Here is a 13,928-nt window from a genome sequence, read left to right as displayed (position 1 = left end):
GTGTCGTGTCGGGGTCGTCGTTGTCGTCGTGCAACCAACTCTTGGTGGAACGGAACGCGTCGTCGCTGCTGCTGGAGATGGAGCAACCGTCGCTGCAGCATCACTGCCCTCTGCCCCTCGTCCCTCTCTCTGCCGCTGCTCCGCAGACCCGGCCGCCAGCCGAAAGCAGCAAGCAGACGCCGGGAGCAAAAAGCCGCCCAAACAAACATCAACGGTAGGCAGAGAGCGGAGGCGAAATCAAAATCAACCGCGTGGGGGGATTACGTCAGATGAATGGCGTGTGATTACCCAGCAGGCCACTGATAAGCCCTGCTCCGTGACGGGCATGTCCGTGTCCCCGTAGCGGAGGCGCGGCGTGTCTTCGGACCGAGGGGACGGTCATAGGACCGGGATCCCGGGGCTACTTAAGCGGTGACTGGGTGTGGGCCTCATCATATCCCCCACACCATCGCCATGGCCGCCTCCCGCGTAATCCTCATCACGGGCGCATCAGCCGGCATCGGCCGCGCGTGCGCCGTCGGCCTGTCCAAGGCCTTTCCCTCGGCAGAGCACCCCGAGCCCCTCGTCCTCGCCCTCATGGGCCGCCGCGAGGAGGAGCTCAAGGCCACCGCGGAGCAATGCCGCGAGGGCACCAAGATCGAGGTGCTCAGCGGCGACGTGAGCTCCGAGGACGACGTCAAGCGCGTGTTTGGCGTCATCAAGGAGAAGTATGGGCGCCTGGACCTGCTCTTCAACGTGAGTGTGGCACGTTGGTTGGCGGGTGCTGACGCCTCGCTAGAACGCCGGCGTCAACCTCCTCAAGGGCTCCGCCCTCGAAGACTCGGACATGGACAAGTTCCGCAAGACGCTAGACGTCAACGTGATGGGCGCGGTGCTCTGCACTGCCGCTGCTGTCCGCCTGATGAAGGAGCAGAGCCCTCAAGGCGGGCGCATCGTGAACAACGGGTCCATCTCGGCGTCCTCCCCGCGCCCCGACTCGACCTCGTACACCGTGTCCAAGCACGCCATCCTCGGCCTCACGCGCTCGACGTCGCTCGACGGGCGCAAGTACCACATCGCCGCGACACAGCTCGACATCGGCAACGCGCTCACCGACCTCTCGCAGGGCAGCGGCAAGGGCACGCCCCAGGCCGACGGGAGCATCAAGGTCGAGCCGCTCTTCGACGTCAACGAGGTCGCCCGCACGCTCGCGTACCTCGCTGCGCTGCCGCGTAATGTCGAGGTCCTGCACCTGGAGATTTTGTGAGTGTGCACTGCCTGAGCTGGGCTGGGCTGACGAGACAGGGCGCTGGGCATGCCTTACGTTGGGCGCGGATGAGCGGGGATGTAAAGGGATTGAGGCGCCGTTGGGATGCATTCTTGGTTCATCGATGAGTGGCTGCCGTGGTGACGTCTGTGGCGACGTCCGTGCGCCGTGCCCTCTGCCACAGCTGGCCTCTGCCGATCAACAACTAACCGATACATCACGTTTACTGCGAGCCTCCCGCGACGCTAGTCCTTCTTACCCGGCGTCGCCCCGCGCTCGCCAACAGGCAAGACAACGTCCGCGTCCGTCATCTTGATCGCGAGCGTGCTCGCCGACGTGGTGAACGGCGCGAAGAACGTGCCGTCGGGACGCGTCGTGTCGCCCCAGCCAAGCACGCTGTTCGGGGTGTACTGGTACGGCAGCACCTTTGCCCAGGTATCCGTGCCGATCTCCTCGGTGCCGGCCTCGCCGCCGGCTGCAGAGTCGACCTCCTCGCTCCCGACCTTGGGCACGGGCCCGACGCCCTTACCCTCCGGCAGCGGCGGCTGGACAAGCGTCAGGTCGACGCCGAGCATGGCGAACACCTTCGTCGTCATCGGGATACCCGGGAGCCAACCGGGCGTGTACTTGAAGCTGAACCACGGCGAGGCGTCCGTGCTCTGGTCAGCCTTGTATGGGAACACGGCGATGGTCGTCGTGCCGTCAGCGTGGTCCTTCCAGTCGAACCGCGCCATGTGTTTCGGGAAGTTGCAGTCGGCGGAGGGTGAGCAGCATCCTCAGAGTGGGTCACGGGCCACTCACTCTTCCTCGCGTTGTAGCACCCGCTCCGCGTGTCCGTGTAAATAGCAGTCATGCGCCGGTTGTGCGCCACCCCGCCCTTGACCTTGGGGTCCGGGTACTCGAACACGCCGGGGATGATGAGCATCTCGTGGAAGTCGCCCCACTCCGAGTCGTGGAAGTGGATCATCTGCACCATGCCGAGGCCGCCGGTGGGCTTGCCGAACTCTGCAGAGGCGAAGGGCGCGCCGGCCTCGAGGGTCGGGTACAGGGCTGCATGGAACTCTGGCGACGCGGCCGTCGCGGCCGAGATGTAGATCTAGCGAGGAAGCGGTCAGTGGTTATAGCGGAAAGAAAGGCTAGCGTGACCCACCGGGATGAGATATACCGTCGCTTTGCCGTTCAGCGGCGGCGGCACGGCCTTGATCACGTTCACGTTGGAATTTACGAGCGAGTCGGCCATGGTGTGGGTGGATGTGAGATGGGCGGTTGAGACGTCGAGATGTGTGCAGTAGTCGTCTTGTCTTGGCCTGGTGGTGGTTGTCGGGTGACGGCCGCCTCGGGTGTCGTTACCCGAGCTACACTTGTGTCAGGCGCGATCACACCGCACGCTCGTCTCGGCCCGGGGCTTCGCAAAGCAGTCCGACCTCGGCGAGTCGCTTGCTCGCGTCTACCGCGTCGCGACAGCAGGTGCACGCTGCAATAGCAGGCTCTCAGCGCAAGCTACTGATCGTCGAGAATCAGAAGCTCTCACTGTTGTCGCCACTGATACCCCGCATCCGACCACGTGTCAAAACGCGGGGAAGTGGCCCGGCGCGCAGTGGTCGTGCGGCTCAGTCAGTGACGACGAAGTCGTCCCGAGTCCATCTTTCTCCTTCTTCTCTTGTTTCTCGCTGCCCTCGCTCGCAGAGCAGTCTCGCAAGATGACCGGTGAGCTTACTTATCGGCAGGCATGTCAGCTCACTTCAGGCTTCCAACATGCGAGCGTCACAAAAGGTACGCTCCTCGGCATTGCGCCGCTCGCAGCCTGCTAACCACCCCAACCCAGGCGTCATGATCCTCCTCGGCATCGCGTCGCTCGCGGCCTCGCTGCTCGACGCCAAGCCGTACCTCCACCTCCAGCTCGTCCCCCACATATCAAAGTACCACCAGGTGCGTGATGTGTGTCTAGGCTGCCCTGACGGCAGTTCTGGCGTGTCTTTATCCATCCGTTCGCGTTCGCCAACTCGACCGAGCTGCTCATGGGTGAGCTGCTGTTGTACCAGGTCGGCGTGGGGATTGAGCGGTGCGTAGTGTGCTTGAACTGTGCTAATTCCAGGTCGTTTGGGTCAAGGAAGTACGCTGTGAGTTGGAGGATGAGTGGTTGGCGACGGCGCTAACCCGCTCCAGAGCTTCATCGTCGTTTCGACCATCCTCTCCACTGTCATCTCGGCGACCTGTATCATCTTCTTCCACCGTTTTGGCCTCAACGCTATCCCTGCTGGTCCCTACGGCATCATCTTCAGCATGTAAGTGTACAACCGGGGCGGCGCGCTGACAACAGCCTGTGGCAGTACTTCCGCACCGTGCCAAATCTCTACAGCTTCAGGCTGCTCGGCATCGAGTTCTCGTACAAGATCTTTACGTGGATTCTCGCTGCACAGGTGAGTGAGGACATCTGTACTTACTAACCCACCAGCTCGTGCTCTCTCACCCACCCGGCTCGCTCCTCGCTGCGGCCTCTGGTGCCGTGACAGGCTACCTCTACCGCACGGACACGCCCTTCCTCCTCCCGTCCATCACGCGCCCGCGGCGTCTCTGGCGTCCGCTCAAGGCCTTCCGCATCCCTGTTTCGGTGCATAACCTCCTCGCGCGCATCTTCACACCCCTGCTCGGCCAGTCGCCACCACCACGGCGCGCAAACCGCGTCCTGCCAGGCCAGGTGCGCGACACGCCAGCGTCGGAGTCGACCGCGGATGCGACGGGTGGCCTGAGAAGTCTGCTTGCTGCGCGCGCTGCTCTCGGAGGGGTTACCGCCACGCCGAGGCGTGTGCCGGCTGCGACGGCCGCTGCGAATGGCGACGAGACCGAGTCGCCCACGCCTACTGGTGCCCGCGCTGCCATGGGCGAGTGGGTCAACGAGATGACGGGGCGTGGCACCGCGCGCGCGCCGACAGAACAGGAGATTGCAGCGTGGGTGCTTGATCGCTATTTCTCTGACCCACACACAGCCTGTCAAACATGTTCCCCAACCTCAGCCGCGAGACGGTTGTCCGCTCGCTGCAAAGAAGGTGGGTTCACCGTACCCTCGTCGAGCTGACCCGCCAGCGATCACAACACCGCATTAGCCGTCGAGGCGCTTCTGGAGCAGAGCAGCTAGACGTGGGTTCTTATGCATCATTCTATAGAGGTGGTATCGTCGCGTGCGGGGTAGTGGTTGGGGCTGGTAGGGTCTGGGCCGCTCGCTTCCTCCGCCCAGCGTCCTTGGTTGTTGTTGCGTCGACCGAGCCGAAGCCGCTTCGCCGGGTTACTTGGCGGTACTTGCAGTAGTTGCGATAGCATGCGCCGAGCACGCTACTTCTTCTCGGGAGCAGCGGCGGCAGGAGCCTTGGCTTCGACGTCGTGCTCAATCTCGCCTAGGTGCGCGAGCAGCGTGTCGAGCCTGCCCTCGAGTGTGTCCGCGACATTGTCGGCCGCCTCGAGCTGCTTAAGGATACCCTCGACGTCGAGGTCGCCGCCCTCAGCGCCCTCGGTACCGGCCGACGCCTTGAGTGCATCAAGGATGGGCTGGAGTGCCTTGCGGTCGGTGTCGTTGAGGGTCGAGAGGTCGATGCCGGCAAGGACGTCGTCGTCGGCGCCAGCCTTGTCTGCTTCCTTAGCGCCAGCGGCGTCGGTCGGCTTGGGGCCCTGTGCGCCGGGCTCTGTCGGCGCCATGGCCTGCGCTACGAGGTCGAGGTCTGAGAGGGACATGTTGTGTGGTCGTGGTGGTGGGTTGTGAGAACTGTTCTCGTGTCATCGGCAACTGCAGGCGATGACAGAGCGAGCCGGGTGGAGGTGGACATATCCCCGATCTCCGCGTCACAACAACAGTTGACTGTGTTGGCGGGACGCGTTCTTGGCGGGCGGCGGGTCGCAAGTCATGACCGCGATCTGGCTTCCCCGCTGCACCCACCAACACCCACACCACCACCACAATGTCTGACCGCGCGGGCTACACCGTCGTAGTGTATGCGATCGACATCTCGCCGTCCATGGGCGCGGACAAGGCCGACCCCGGCGGCAGCGGGGTCAAGCGCGCCAAGCTCGACTGGGCGAAGGAGTGCATTGCGCGGCAGTGCGAGCCGAAGGTGGGCTCTCGTCGGGCTGCCGTAGCTGACAGTTAGATCCAGAGCGGACGCAAGACGGAGACTGTGGGCGTCTTGACGTTCGGCGGGCGTGAGTAAGGCGTGCGGGGCAAGCTGACGATGACGATAGGCACAAACAACCACGCCAACCAGGCATGGATCGCAGAGAACCCAGACGACGCCGACCCGCCATACACGTCCGTCAGCTCCGAGGTCGCGATCCAGACCGTCAAGCCCAAGACGCTGGAGGTCGTGCTCAACCTTGAGACGGGGGAGGAGCAGGGGAACCGTGAGTCTGGCTTTCCTCCAGCCACACCTAACGCCGTCTAGCCATCTCCGCCCTCGTCGTCGCGCTCGACATGATCCAGATGCACAAGCACACCAAGGCGTGGTCCCTTGAGATCGTGCTCATCACCGACGGCGAGTCAGAGTTCGACCAGAGCGAGTACGAGGAGGCGATGGACAAGCTCGACCAGCTAGGGTGCCGGTTGTCGGTCGTGTAAGTGGCTGCAAGTAGTGGAGGACTAGCCACTGACCTTGCAGCGGTATCGACTTCCAGGAGCTGGACCTGCCTGTGGAGAAGGAAAAGTCGAGAAACAAGCGCCTGTCGGAGAAGTTCTGGCGCATCTTCATTGGCCAGCTGAACGACAAGGTGCTCCAGACGACAACGTTTGAAAAGTTCCTGCCGAGGCTGCAGATCCTCGACACCGAGCTGGTTAAGGAGCGCAAGCCGCACCCCGCCATCGTGGCCGGTACCGTGTCCCAGACGCACCTGTACATCGGCGCGGCGGACATTGACCCGGCAGAGGCGATCCAGATCTCGATCAGGTACTCGAAAGCGACGATGAAGGCTCGCCCGCCGTCGCTCAGCAAGGCATGGAAGGCGGCCGTGGAGATGCAGCAGCCCCCCAGCGCGCGCTCGCACGGCCCGCAGGCGAGCCAGCTCATCCAGTCGCTCACTGAGCTGCAGAGCCAGTCGCAGTCGCAGCATGCTGCGCCCGTCGTCGCATCCGACCTCGCCGCCATGATCTCGTCCGATGTCAAGCGCCACAGCACGTATGTCGTGCAGCACAAGCCTCCTGCTCCCGAGACGCAGGCGACGCAGGGTACCCAGGGAACCCAAGTCGAGAGCACGCAGCCGCCTACACTTGAGGAGGAAGGGGAGGAGGAGGTCGTGGACAAGGAGGACTTGGTCAAGGCTTGGCGCTTTGGATCCAGCTGGATCCCCATGGAGGCGGACACGTTCGAGCCACTGCATACGCAGAAGGGTGTCGAGGTCATTGGCTTTGTCCCACGCGCAAATGTGAGCTGCGCGATCCGGTGGACACAGCTGACGCCAGATCCGCCACTACATGCTCATTGGCGAGGTACGCTACGTCTGGCCGGACATGACGTCGCCACGCGCGCAGATCGAGTTCTCGTCGTTCGCCTCGGCCCTCTACCTCACCGACCTGACGGCTATCGTGCGCTGGGTGAACAAGGACGACTCGGAGCCGACCATTGGCGTGCTCATCCCTTCGTTCCAGATCCCTGAGCCGGGGAAGAAGCTCGATCTGATGTACTGGATCAAGGTGGGTGCGTTGTCGTGATCTTTCTCACCCACCAGTTGCCGTTCGCCGACGACGAGCACAAGTTCTGGTTCCCGTCCTTGACAAAGTACAAGTCGACGACGGGCAAGTCTATCACCGAGCACCCGTACATTCCTACCGAGGAGCAGTGCGACCTCATGGATGAGCTGGTCAAGGGCATGGACCTGGACCATGCCGGTGAGGTGGTTCCGCGGGATGAGGAGGAGGAGGAAGACGAAGACGAGGAAGAAGAGGAAGAGGAGCGCGGGCCATGGTTCGACCCCGCCCTGTCGTATAACCCCGTTATCCACCGCACAAAGGAGGCCATCTTCCATGCGTCGTTGACCCCCGACCTCGAAGCCGACCCGCTTGGCCCGCCTCATCCCGACATTGTCAAGTACTTCCAGACACCGCCCAAGGTCGCGGACCGGGTGGACAAGGTTACTGAGCGGCTGAAGGAGGCGTTGGATATCAAGAAGGTTGCGCCGCGGGTTAGGAAGAGGGCGAACAACGAGGGCCTGCGTGACGACGAGGGATAGTGAGTGGAGCGTGAAGGCGTTGCTGACGAGTAGCATCGACATCGATGACCTGTTTGACGACGAGCCCGCCGACACCAAGCCTGTAGAACCAAAGACCGAGCTCGTATCACCAGCCAAGCCAAAGGTCGAGTCTAGCCAGGCGGACGTCAAGCCGACGATCGCCGACGACCCAGACTTCATCGCACCGCTGCCAGCCAAGACCAAGCCCAAGCCCAAACCCGGCAGGCTGGTCAGCAACGAGCGGCCGTTGGAGGACTTCCAGGCGCTGGTGCAGGGCGAGGGCGATGTGTTCAGAAAAGCCGTGAGTGCGCCACTTGTAATCAATCCTGACCCCTCAGATTCAGGACCTCGGCGTGGTCGTTCGCGAAAACGTAGCCGCATCGTTCTCGCGCCAGGCGTTCCCACTCGCCCTCCAATGCCTCGAGGAGGCGCGATCAACAGCGCTGATGTACGAAGAAGTGGAAACATACAATGAGTGGGTAGCAAAATGCTCGCCGATGCGCTAACCCACCAGCGTCGTCAAGGATCTGGAGAAGGAAGTCAAGTCTGCGGGTTTCAAGCACCCAGACTTTTGGGACCGTGAGTGCCCGGTTTGCACCCTCGCTGACGTCCAGATTTCACAAAGGCGGGCGCCAAGGTGGCACTGATTTCAGACGCAGAGGCGCAGGAAGCATTGGAGGAGAGTTACGAGTAGCTGCATGTGTGCTGTAGTTGTGTATCGAGTGCATTGTATACCGTGATCGTGGTCAGTGATCGTCGTCTTGGTGACTCGCCAAGTGGAGGTGCCATTTGCGTGGCCCCGCAGTGCCACGCGGACAACACGTCACAAAGAAGTCAAAGTCGGGACTGACAACGACGACACTTCCACATCGCAACAACAACCATGAAGTGGATAGCGAGCGCCCTGGGCGTTGCCGCTGTTCTACGCGGCACGGGAGCGACCGCCCCGTTCAGCGTGAGTGCCGAGACGAGCTGGTCGGCGCCTCCTCTGTCCCTCGAGATCCTGTGAGCCCTCCCTCCCTTCCACCCACTGACGCCAGGGAAACAATCTACGACGAGCGCCCAGAGGTCTACTTCCCCCTCCTGCGCCTGCTCACGACGCACGCGCAGGCGCTGGGGGCGAACGCAAGCGCGAAAGATGTGCTCGAGCAGGCGCTGAGCCTGATCGAGACGCACGCGCTGCTGCCCCTCCCGTCCGAGCAGAGCACGTTCAACCTCGGCCTGGCGCTGCACGCCGCCGCGCCGCGCGTCGAGGCGGCCTTCTCGGCGTATTCGGCCGTCGACGAGGCCGCGCTCGGCGTGGCCGAGTGCGACGCATGGGTCGAGTGGCGCGGCAAGGGCTTCTGCGGCGTCGACGAGCTGCGGCGCGACATCGAGCTGTCCATCGACGACGAGGCGCACGTCGCGTGAGTGGCATTGGAGGGGACATGCTGCTGACATGCCAGCTCGAAGACAGCCTACTCCCCTCTGCCGTTCGACCGCGCGTCCAACCCCGCCGCCAAGGCGCACGCAATCTTCTACTACTCGCCCTCGGCGGCCGCGCTCCCGCTCCTGACCTACCTCGACGCCCATGCAGCTTCGTACCCGTCCTTCCAGTACGTCGTGCGCTACCGCCCCACCGCGGCGGACAGGGAGCGGACCGCACGTACCCCGTTGGCGGGGTACGGCGTCGAGATGGCCCTCAAGAACACGGATTATCTGGTCGTTGATGACCGCGCGGGCGGCAACGGCGGGAGTGAGTTGGTTGGTGTGTTCCCGAACGGAGACGCTGATACCCGGCCCACCAGACGCGCAGGCTACATTCGAGGCCAAGTCTAACTCGTCGCAGCCGTTCGCGGCGGTGTTCGGCACCGACCCGTGGGCTGAGCTCGCCGTCCCGCTGACCCCCGCGGAGGCGAAAGGTGAGTGCGGGGCGTGGCACGGCTGACGACGACCCAGACCTCGGCCTCCAGGCCATCGCGCTCATCAAGCGCTCCGAGGACCCCCTTGAGGCCTTCATCGCCCTCTCGCAGGACCTGCCAAAGTACACTGCCGCGCTGGCACGCCACGTCGACGTGCCCGCCAACATTCGTGAGCGCGCCGAGCGCCTGTCGGTGCAGCACCCGATCGGACCGTCGTTCTACCTCAACGGAAGGCTGCTGAAGGACACTGACCTGACGGCGTTTGGGTGGGTAGCGGCTTGTCACTAAACTGACCCACCAGCCTGCTCAAGGCGATCCGCGAGGAGCGCCACTACATCACCTCGCTGCTCTCCCTCGGCTTCACGCCCGAGCAGGCGTTCAACATCATCTCTGACCCGATCATCGGGCAAGCCCAGGCCGAGGACGACCCGCTCGACGGCATCGTTGACGCCAGCGACCGCCTCGAGGGACAGCCGGTCATCACGTGGCTCAACGACCTCGAAACCGACCGCCAGTACCAGCAGTGGCCGAAGGACATTGGAGGCTACCTCCGCCCCATGTACCCCGGCCAGCTGCACCTCATCAGCCGCAACACCTGGAATGTCGTGCTCGTTATCGACCTTGCGACACTCAAGGGCCTGGACGTCATCCTCGGCTCGGTGTCGACCCTGTTGGGTCGCAGCATCCCGCTCCACATTGGTATCGTGCCCATGTTTGACAATGTCGACGAGACTTGTGCGTGTTTTGTGGGGGTGTCGCTGATATACAGCCGGCAAAATCGCCAAGGCGTACTACTACCTCGACGTCAACCTCGGCAGCGCCACTGCCCGCGAGTTCCTCCTCAGCGTGAGTGTCTGTGGAAGGTGCAAAGCTGAGCCATAGACCGCGCGCAAGTCCAACGGCGAGCTGGTTATCACCGAGACCATGGCCAGGGACGGGTACGCCAAGACGCTGGATAACAGCGACACTACGGGCGAGCTCCTCTCCTTTGACGACCTCCAGGCCAGCCCCATTGTCGACAAGCTCATCGACGCCAACCAGGCTTACGCTGCCCGTCTCGGCGCTACGAAGCAGGAGTCTGCCTCTGGCCACTTCTTCCTCAACGGCAAGCACACTGTGCTCTCACAGGTAGGGTAACGGGCGAAGCAAAGCTGACGCCTAGGGATGGACCCAGGAGCTCCAGTCGGGCATCATGGCCCAGCTGCAGTACCTCCAGGAGGCGGTGAGCTGGCCATTTCTTTCTCCAGCTGACCCCAGATCGCCTCGGGCTACCCTATCGACCCCGAGACCATCGGGTACTACTTCTACGACCTGCCCACGACCGCCACGCGCAGGAACAAGTTCATCGTACCTTCGCCTGGCGTCAACCAGCTGCTCTCGTTCAACCTTATGGACGTGTTCAAGGGTCTGGAGCTTACCCTCATGCACGAGTTCATCTATCCGTGTACGTTGTGCCTTCACATGTCACCGGTGTTTCTAACGATTCCCAGCCAAGACCGAGAATAAGGCCGTCCCCCTGACCACCTGGATCGTCGGTGACCTCGACTCAGCGGAGTCTCGCGCGCTCATTGAGAATGCCCTCGTCCACCTTCAGGACAAGCGGTGCTCCTCACGCCTCGGCTTTGTCCACGTTCCGACGGCCGGAACGGCCCTCCCTGCTGGTGCTCCTCGCCTCTCCACCTTCCTCCACCAGCTCATCTTCAACGCAAAGCTGAACGACGTGACTCCCGAGGCCTTCTCCGAGTATCTGAAGGAGCTCGACGCCCTCACGGACAACGTTGATCAGGACGGAAAGATTACTGCGGACGGCACTGACGCCGAATTGGACGAGGAGGGTCGCCCCCTCAACTCGTTCACTTCAGGCGGCTGGTTCGCCACGGACAACGCGGCGGCCGCCGAGTTCTGGAAAATGGGCGCGGGTGTCGCTGAGCACCTCAAGATCCAGGGCTCGCAGCCCCACATCCTCATCAACGGCCGTGTAGGTGGTTTTGGCGGTCGGAGTGACTATCACCTGCTAATCTCCCCAGCTCATCGGCCCTGTTACTGCCGACGACTTCAAGCGTGCCGACCTGCAGGCTCTGGAGCAGTACGAGCTCCGCAAGCGCGTTCACCCCCTCATCGCCCTGCTCGACACGTACCTCGACGATGCGGACCAGATGCCCCCGGCCTCCCTCGCCAACGTCTTCGCCGTCACCTCGTCCGTCGTCTCGTCCTCATACATGCCCCAGGGAGCTGAGGGTATCTTCACGCCTCTGCGTGGTGCGCGTACCCGCGGCTATGACCAACTTGACGACGACGACATGTGAGTGGAGCGAACCAACGTAACGCTTACCCCTCAAGCTCGTTCTCTGTTGGAGACCCGGACTCGGCTCTCCTGCGAGCCGCAGTCATCATCGACCCCATCTCGGAGCAGGCGCAGAAGTGGTCTGCCCTTTTGGATGTGAGCTACGGTGTCTTCGAACGCAGCAGCTGACAACTCAGCTCCTCTCGGACATTGATCATGTTGCTATCAAGGTCTACTTCGACCCCAACATCGCCGCCAAGGAGGTAAGGCTAAGCTTTCCTTGTTCCGCAGCCTACTGACACCCACAGGTCAAGGTCAAGCGCTTCTACCGCTCGTCCCTCCGCTCCAAGCTCTCATTCGACGTGGACGGAAACGAGGTCGCGCCGCTCGTCACGTTTGAGGACATGCCCTCCAAACCCATCTACACCCTCGCGATGGACGTTCCCGGCTCGTGGATTGTCCGCCCCAAGGAGTCGTTCCTCGACCTCGACAACCTCCTTCTCGGCAACCTCCAGGAGCCGACCCACGTCCGCTTCGACCTCCAGCAGCTCGTCATTGACGGCCACGCACGTGAGGCGAGCAACTCGCCTCCGCGCGGCCTCCAGCTCCAGCTGCTTGACGGTGACAAGATTGCGTCAGACACGCAGGTCATGGCCAACCTCGGATACTTCCAGTTCAAGGCCACTCCTGGCGTTTACCAGCTGGCTATCCGCCCTGGCCGCGGGGAGGAGGTCTTCGAGCTCACCAGCGCCGGTGCCGATGGATGGGACAGCCCTACCGTCCAAGAGTCGGGCGTTGGCATCCCCCTCGCCGCGTTTGACGGCGTCACATTGTACCCCCGCTTCAGCCGCCGCCCAGGCATGGAGAAGGCGGACGTTCTGGCCAGCGCTGAGGTGTCCCACCCCACCGGCTTCGTCGGCTCGGTCTTTGGACGGTGCGTAATACTGAGGCAACTGTGCTAACAGCTACAGCATGAAGGAGATGGTTGGACTCTCACCTGCCGTTACCAAGCCTGCCTCGCGCCACGCAGACATCAACATCTTCACTGTGGCGTCTGGCCTTCTTTACGAGGTCAGTTGACGCGCTTTGGAAACTTAACTGACACCGCAGCGCTTCGCGTCCATCATGATCCTCAGCGTTATGAAGCACACAGAGAGCACGGTCAAGTTCTGGTTCATCGAGAACTTCCTGTCGCCTACCTTCATTGTGAGTTGACACGTAGTCCAAGCAACTTACGCCCCAGAACTTCCTCCCACACCTCGCCAAGGAGTACGGCTTCGACTACGAGCTCGTGACGTACAAGTGGCCCCACTGGCTTCGTGCCCAGACGGAGAAGCAGCGCATCATCTGGGCCTACAAGATCCTCTTCCTTGACGTCCTGTTCCCCATGGACCTCGACAAGGTCATCTTCGTTGATGCTGGTGAGAGCCGCTTGTGTATACGCCACACTCACGCACAGACCAAATCGTCCGTGTCGACATGAAGGAGCTGGTTGATCTCGACATCAAGGGCCACGTCTACGGCTACCCGCCAATGGGCGACGACCGCGAGGAGATGGAGGGTTTCCGCTTCTGGAAGACGGGCTACTGGAAGAACGAGCTCCGCGGACGCCCGTACCACATCTCGGCGCTGTACGTCGTCGACCTGAAGCGCTTCCGCCAGTTCGCGGCCGGCGACCGCCTGCGCGGGCAGTACCACGCCCTGTCGGCGGACCCGAACTCGCTCGCCAACCTCGACCAGGACCTGCCCAACTCGATGCAGGACGTGATTCCCATCTTCACGCTCGACCAGGAGTGGCTCTGGTGCCAGACATGGTGCAGCGACGAGAGCCTGGCGCGCGCCAAAACCAGTAAGCACTAGCTCGGCGCCACACCGCGGAAGGCGCTGACCCATTCCTTCCTAGTCGACCTGTGCCAGAACCCGTTGACAGTGAGTACTAACCGCGTTACATTCAGGAGCTGTGAGAGATTTTCTGACACTGGCGCTAGAAAGAGCCCAAGTTGGTCCGCGCCCGACAGATCCCTGAATGGGACACCTATGACCGCGAGATTGCCGCTTTCGCTGCCTCGCTCGAGTCGGGCGCTGGTGCCCTCGCGGCCAATGTCGACGACCTCGCCAGCGGCCCTGTTGGTGGCAGTGGAAAGGCAAAGGCCGGCGACGAGCCCAAGGCCGCCGAGGACAAGCCGGCTGCACAGGAGGAAACAGAGGACAAGACCTCTGGCCACATCGACGACGAGCTCTAGTAGTAGATTACAGTCACTAGCATGCAGCTGCATACAGAAAGAATCTT

The 13,928-nt window shown here is 62.6% G+C and overlaps 6 protein-coding genes across 6 annotated transcripts; 4 read left to right on the top strand and 2 right to left on the bottom strand.

Annotated features, from left to right (window-relative positions):
- The first annotated feature begins 429 nt into the window (after positions 1-429).
- Positions 430-1,370, top strand: RUMGNA_00694_0 (3-beta-hydroxycholanate 3-dehydrogenase (NADP(+))). Its single transcript, XM_062771117.1, has 3 exons — positions 430-735; positions 779-1,242; positions 1,285-1,370. Exons 1-3 carry the CDS (start codon positions 454-456, stop codon positions 1,316-1,318), a joined length of 780 nt encoding a protein of 259 aa, XP_062627101.1. The 5' UTR covers positions 430-453; the 3' UTR covers positions 1,319-1,370.
- A 121-nt stretch (positions 1,371-1,491) lies between these two features.
- Positions 1,492-2,486, bottom strand: LOC62_03G004596 (uncharacterized protein; the record flags this gene model as incomplete). The annotated part of the gene is made up of 3 exons (XM_062771116.1): positions 1,492-2,021; positions 2,048-2,342; positions 2,397-2,486. The coding sequence occupies 3 exons, from the start codon at positions 2,484-2,486 to the stop codon at positions 1,492-1,494; spliced, it is 915 nt and encodes a 304-aa protein (XP_062627100.1).
- A 443-nt stretch (positions 2,487-2,929) lies between these two features.
- dsc2 (DSC E3 ubiquitin ligase complex subunit 2) lies at positions 2,930-4,984 on the top strand. The gene is made up of 10 exons (XM_062771115.1): positions 2,930-2,953; positions 2,993-3,019; positions 3,072-3,175; positions 3,211-3,308; positions 3,342-3,366; positions 3,413-3,531; positions 3,567-3,666; positions 3,702-4,195; positions 4,234-4,293; positions 4,331-4,984. Exons 1-10 carry the CDS (start codon positions 2,947-2,949, stop codon positions 4,380-4,382), a joined length of 1,086 nt encoding a protein of 361 aa, XP_062627099.1. The 5' UTR covers positions 2,930-2,946; the 3' UTR covers positions 4,383-4,984.
- LOC62_03G004594 (uncharacterized protein) lies at positions 4,577-4,972 on the bottom strand (the record flags this gene model as incomplete). The annotated part of the gene is made up of 1 exon (XM_062771114.1): positions 4,577-4,972. The coding sequence occupies one exon, from the start codon at positions 4,970-4,972 to the stop codon at positions 4,577-4,579; it is 396 nt and encodes a 131-aa protein (XP_062627098.1).
- A 212-nt stretch (positions 4,985-5,196) lies between the features above and the next one.
- Positions 5,197-8,178, top strand: mus-52 (ATP-dependent DNA helicase II subunit 2; the record flags this gene model as incomplete). Its single annotated transcript, XM_062771113.1, has 11 exons — positions 5,197-5,349; positions 5,386-5,437; positions 5,477-5,635; positions 5,677-5,845; positions 5,890-6,649; positions 6,687-6,917; positions 6,953-7,452; positions 7,487-7,754; positions 7,792-7,928; positions 7,968-8,032; positions 8,068-8,178. 11 exons carry the CDS (start codon positions 5,197-5,199, stop codon positions 8,145-8,147), a joined length of 2,574 nt encoding a protein of 857 aa, XP_062627097.1. The 3' UTR covers positions 8,148-8,178.
- Positions 8,179-8,336: 158 nt separating this feature from the next.
- On the top strand, positions 8,337-13,924 carry gpt1 (UDP-glucose:glycoprotein glucosyltransferase; the record flags this gene model as incomplete). Its single annotated transcript, XM_062771112.1, has 21 exons — positions 8,337-8,458; positions 8,494-8,859; positions 8,899-9,188; positions 9,241-9,354; positions 9,392-9,620; positions 9,656-10,089; positions 10,124-10,200; positions 10,237-10,482; positions 10,517-10,576; positions 10,612-10,798; positions 10,845-11,332; positions 11,382-11,656; positions 11,695-11,794; positions 11,836-11,901; positions 11,947-12,572; positions 12,610-12,709; positions 12,749-12,844; positions 12,882-13,059; positions 13,098-13,487; positions 13,542-13,567; positions 13,627-13,924. The coding sequence occupies 21 exons, from the start codon at positions 8,337-8,339 to the stop codon at positions 13,879-13,881; spliced, it is 4,725 nt and encodes a 1,574-aa protein (XP_062627096.1). The 3' UTR covers positions 13,882-13,924.
- Positions 13,925-13,928: the final 4 nt, after the last annotated feature.

Source organism: Vanrija pseudolonga, chromosome 3, assembly GCF_020906515.1.
Source record: "Vanrija pseudolonga chromosome 3, complete sequence".
Lineage (NCBI taxonomy): Eukaryota > Fungi > Basidiomycota > Tremellomycetes > Trichosporonales > Trichosporonaceae > Vanrija > Vanrija pseudolonga.
The sequence above is the reverse complement of the archived record's forward strand: the minus strand, read 5'-3'. Positions and strand labels throughout refer to the sequence as shown.

Bases quoted from the DNA above. Each gene is read 5' to 3' on its own strand.
- RUMGNA_00694_0 (XM_062771117.1), top strand. From the start codon at position 454: ATGGCCGCCTCCCGCGTAATCCTCATCACGGGCGCATCAGCCGGCATC. The intron at 736-778 runs GTGAGTGTGGCA...ACGCCTCGCTAG, and splicing joins GCCTGGACCTGCTCTTCAAC to AACGCCGGCGTCAACCTCCT. The intron at 1,243-1,284 runs GTGAGTGTGCAC...CTGACGAGACAG, and splicing joins GTCCTGCACCTGGAGATTTT to GGCGCTGGGCATGCCTTACG.
- dsc2 (XM_062771115.1), top strand. The intron at 3,020-3,071 runs GTACGCTCCTCG...ACCCCAACCCAG, and splicing joins ACATGCGAGCGTCACAAAAG to GCGTCATGATCCTCCTCGGC. The intron at 4,294-4,330 runs GTGGGTTCACCG...CTGACCCGCCAG, and splicing joins GTCCGCTCGCTGCAAAGAAG to CGATCACAACACCGCATTAG.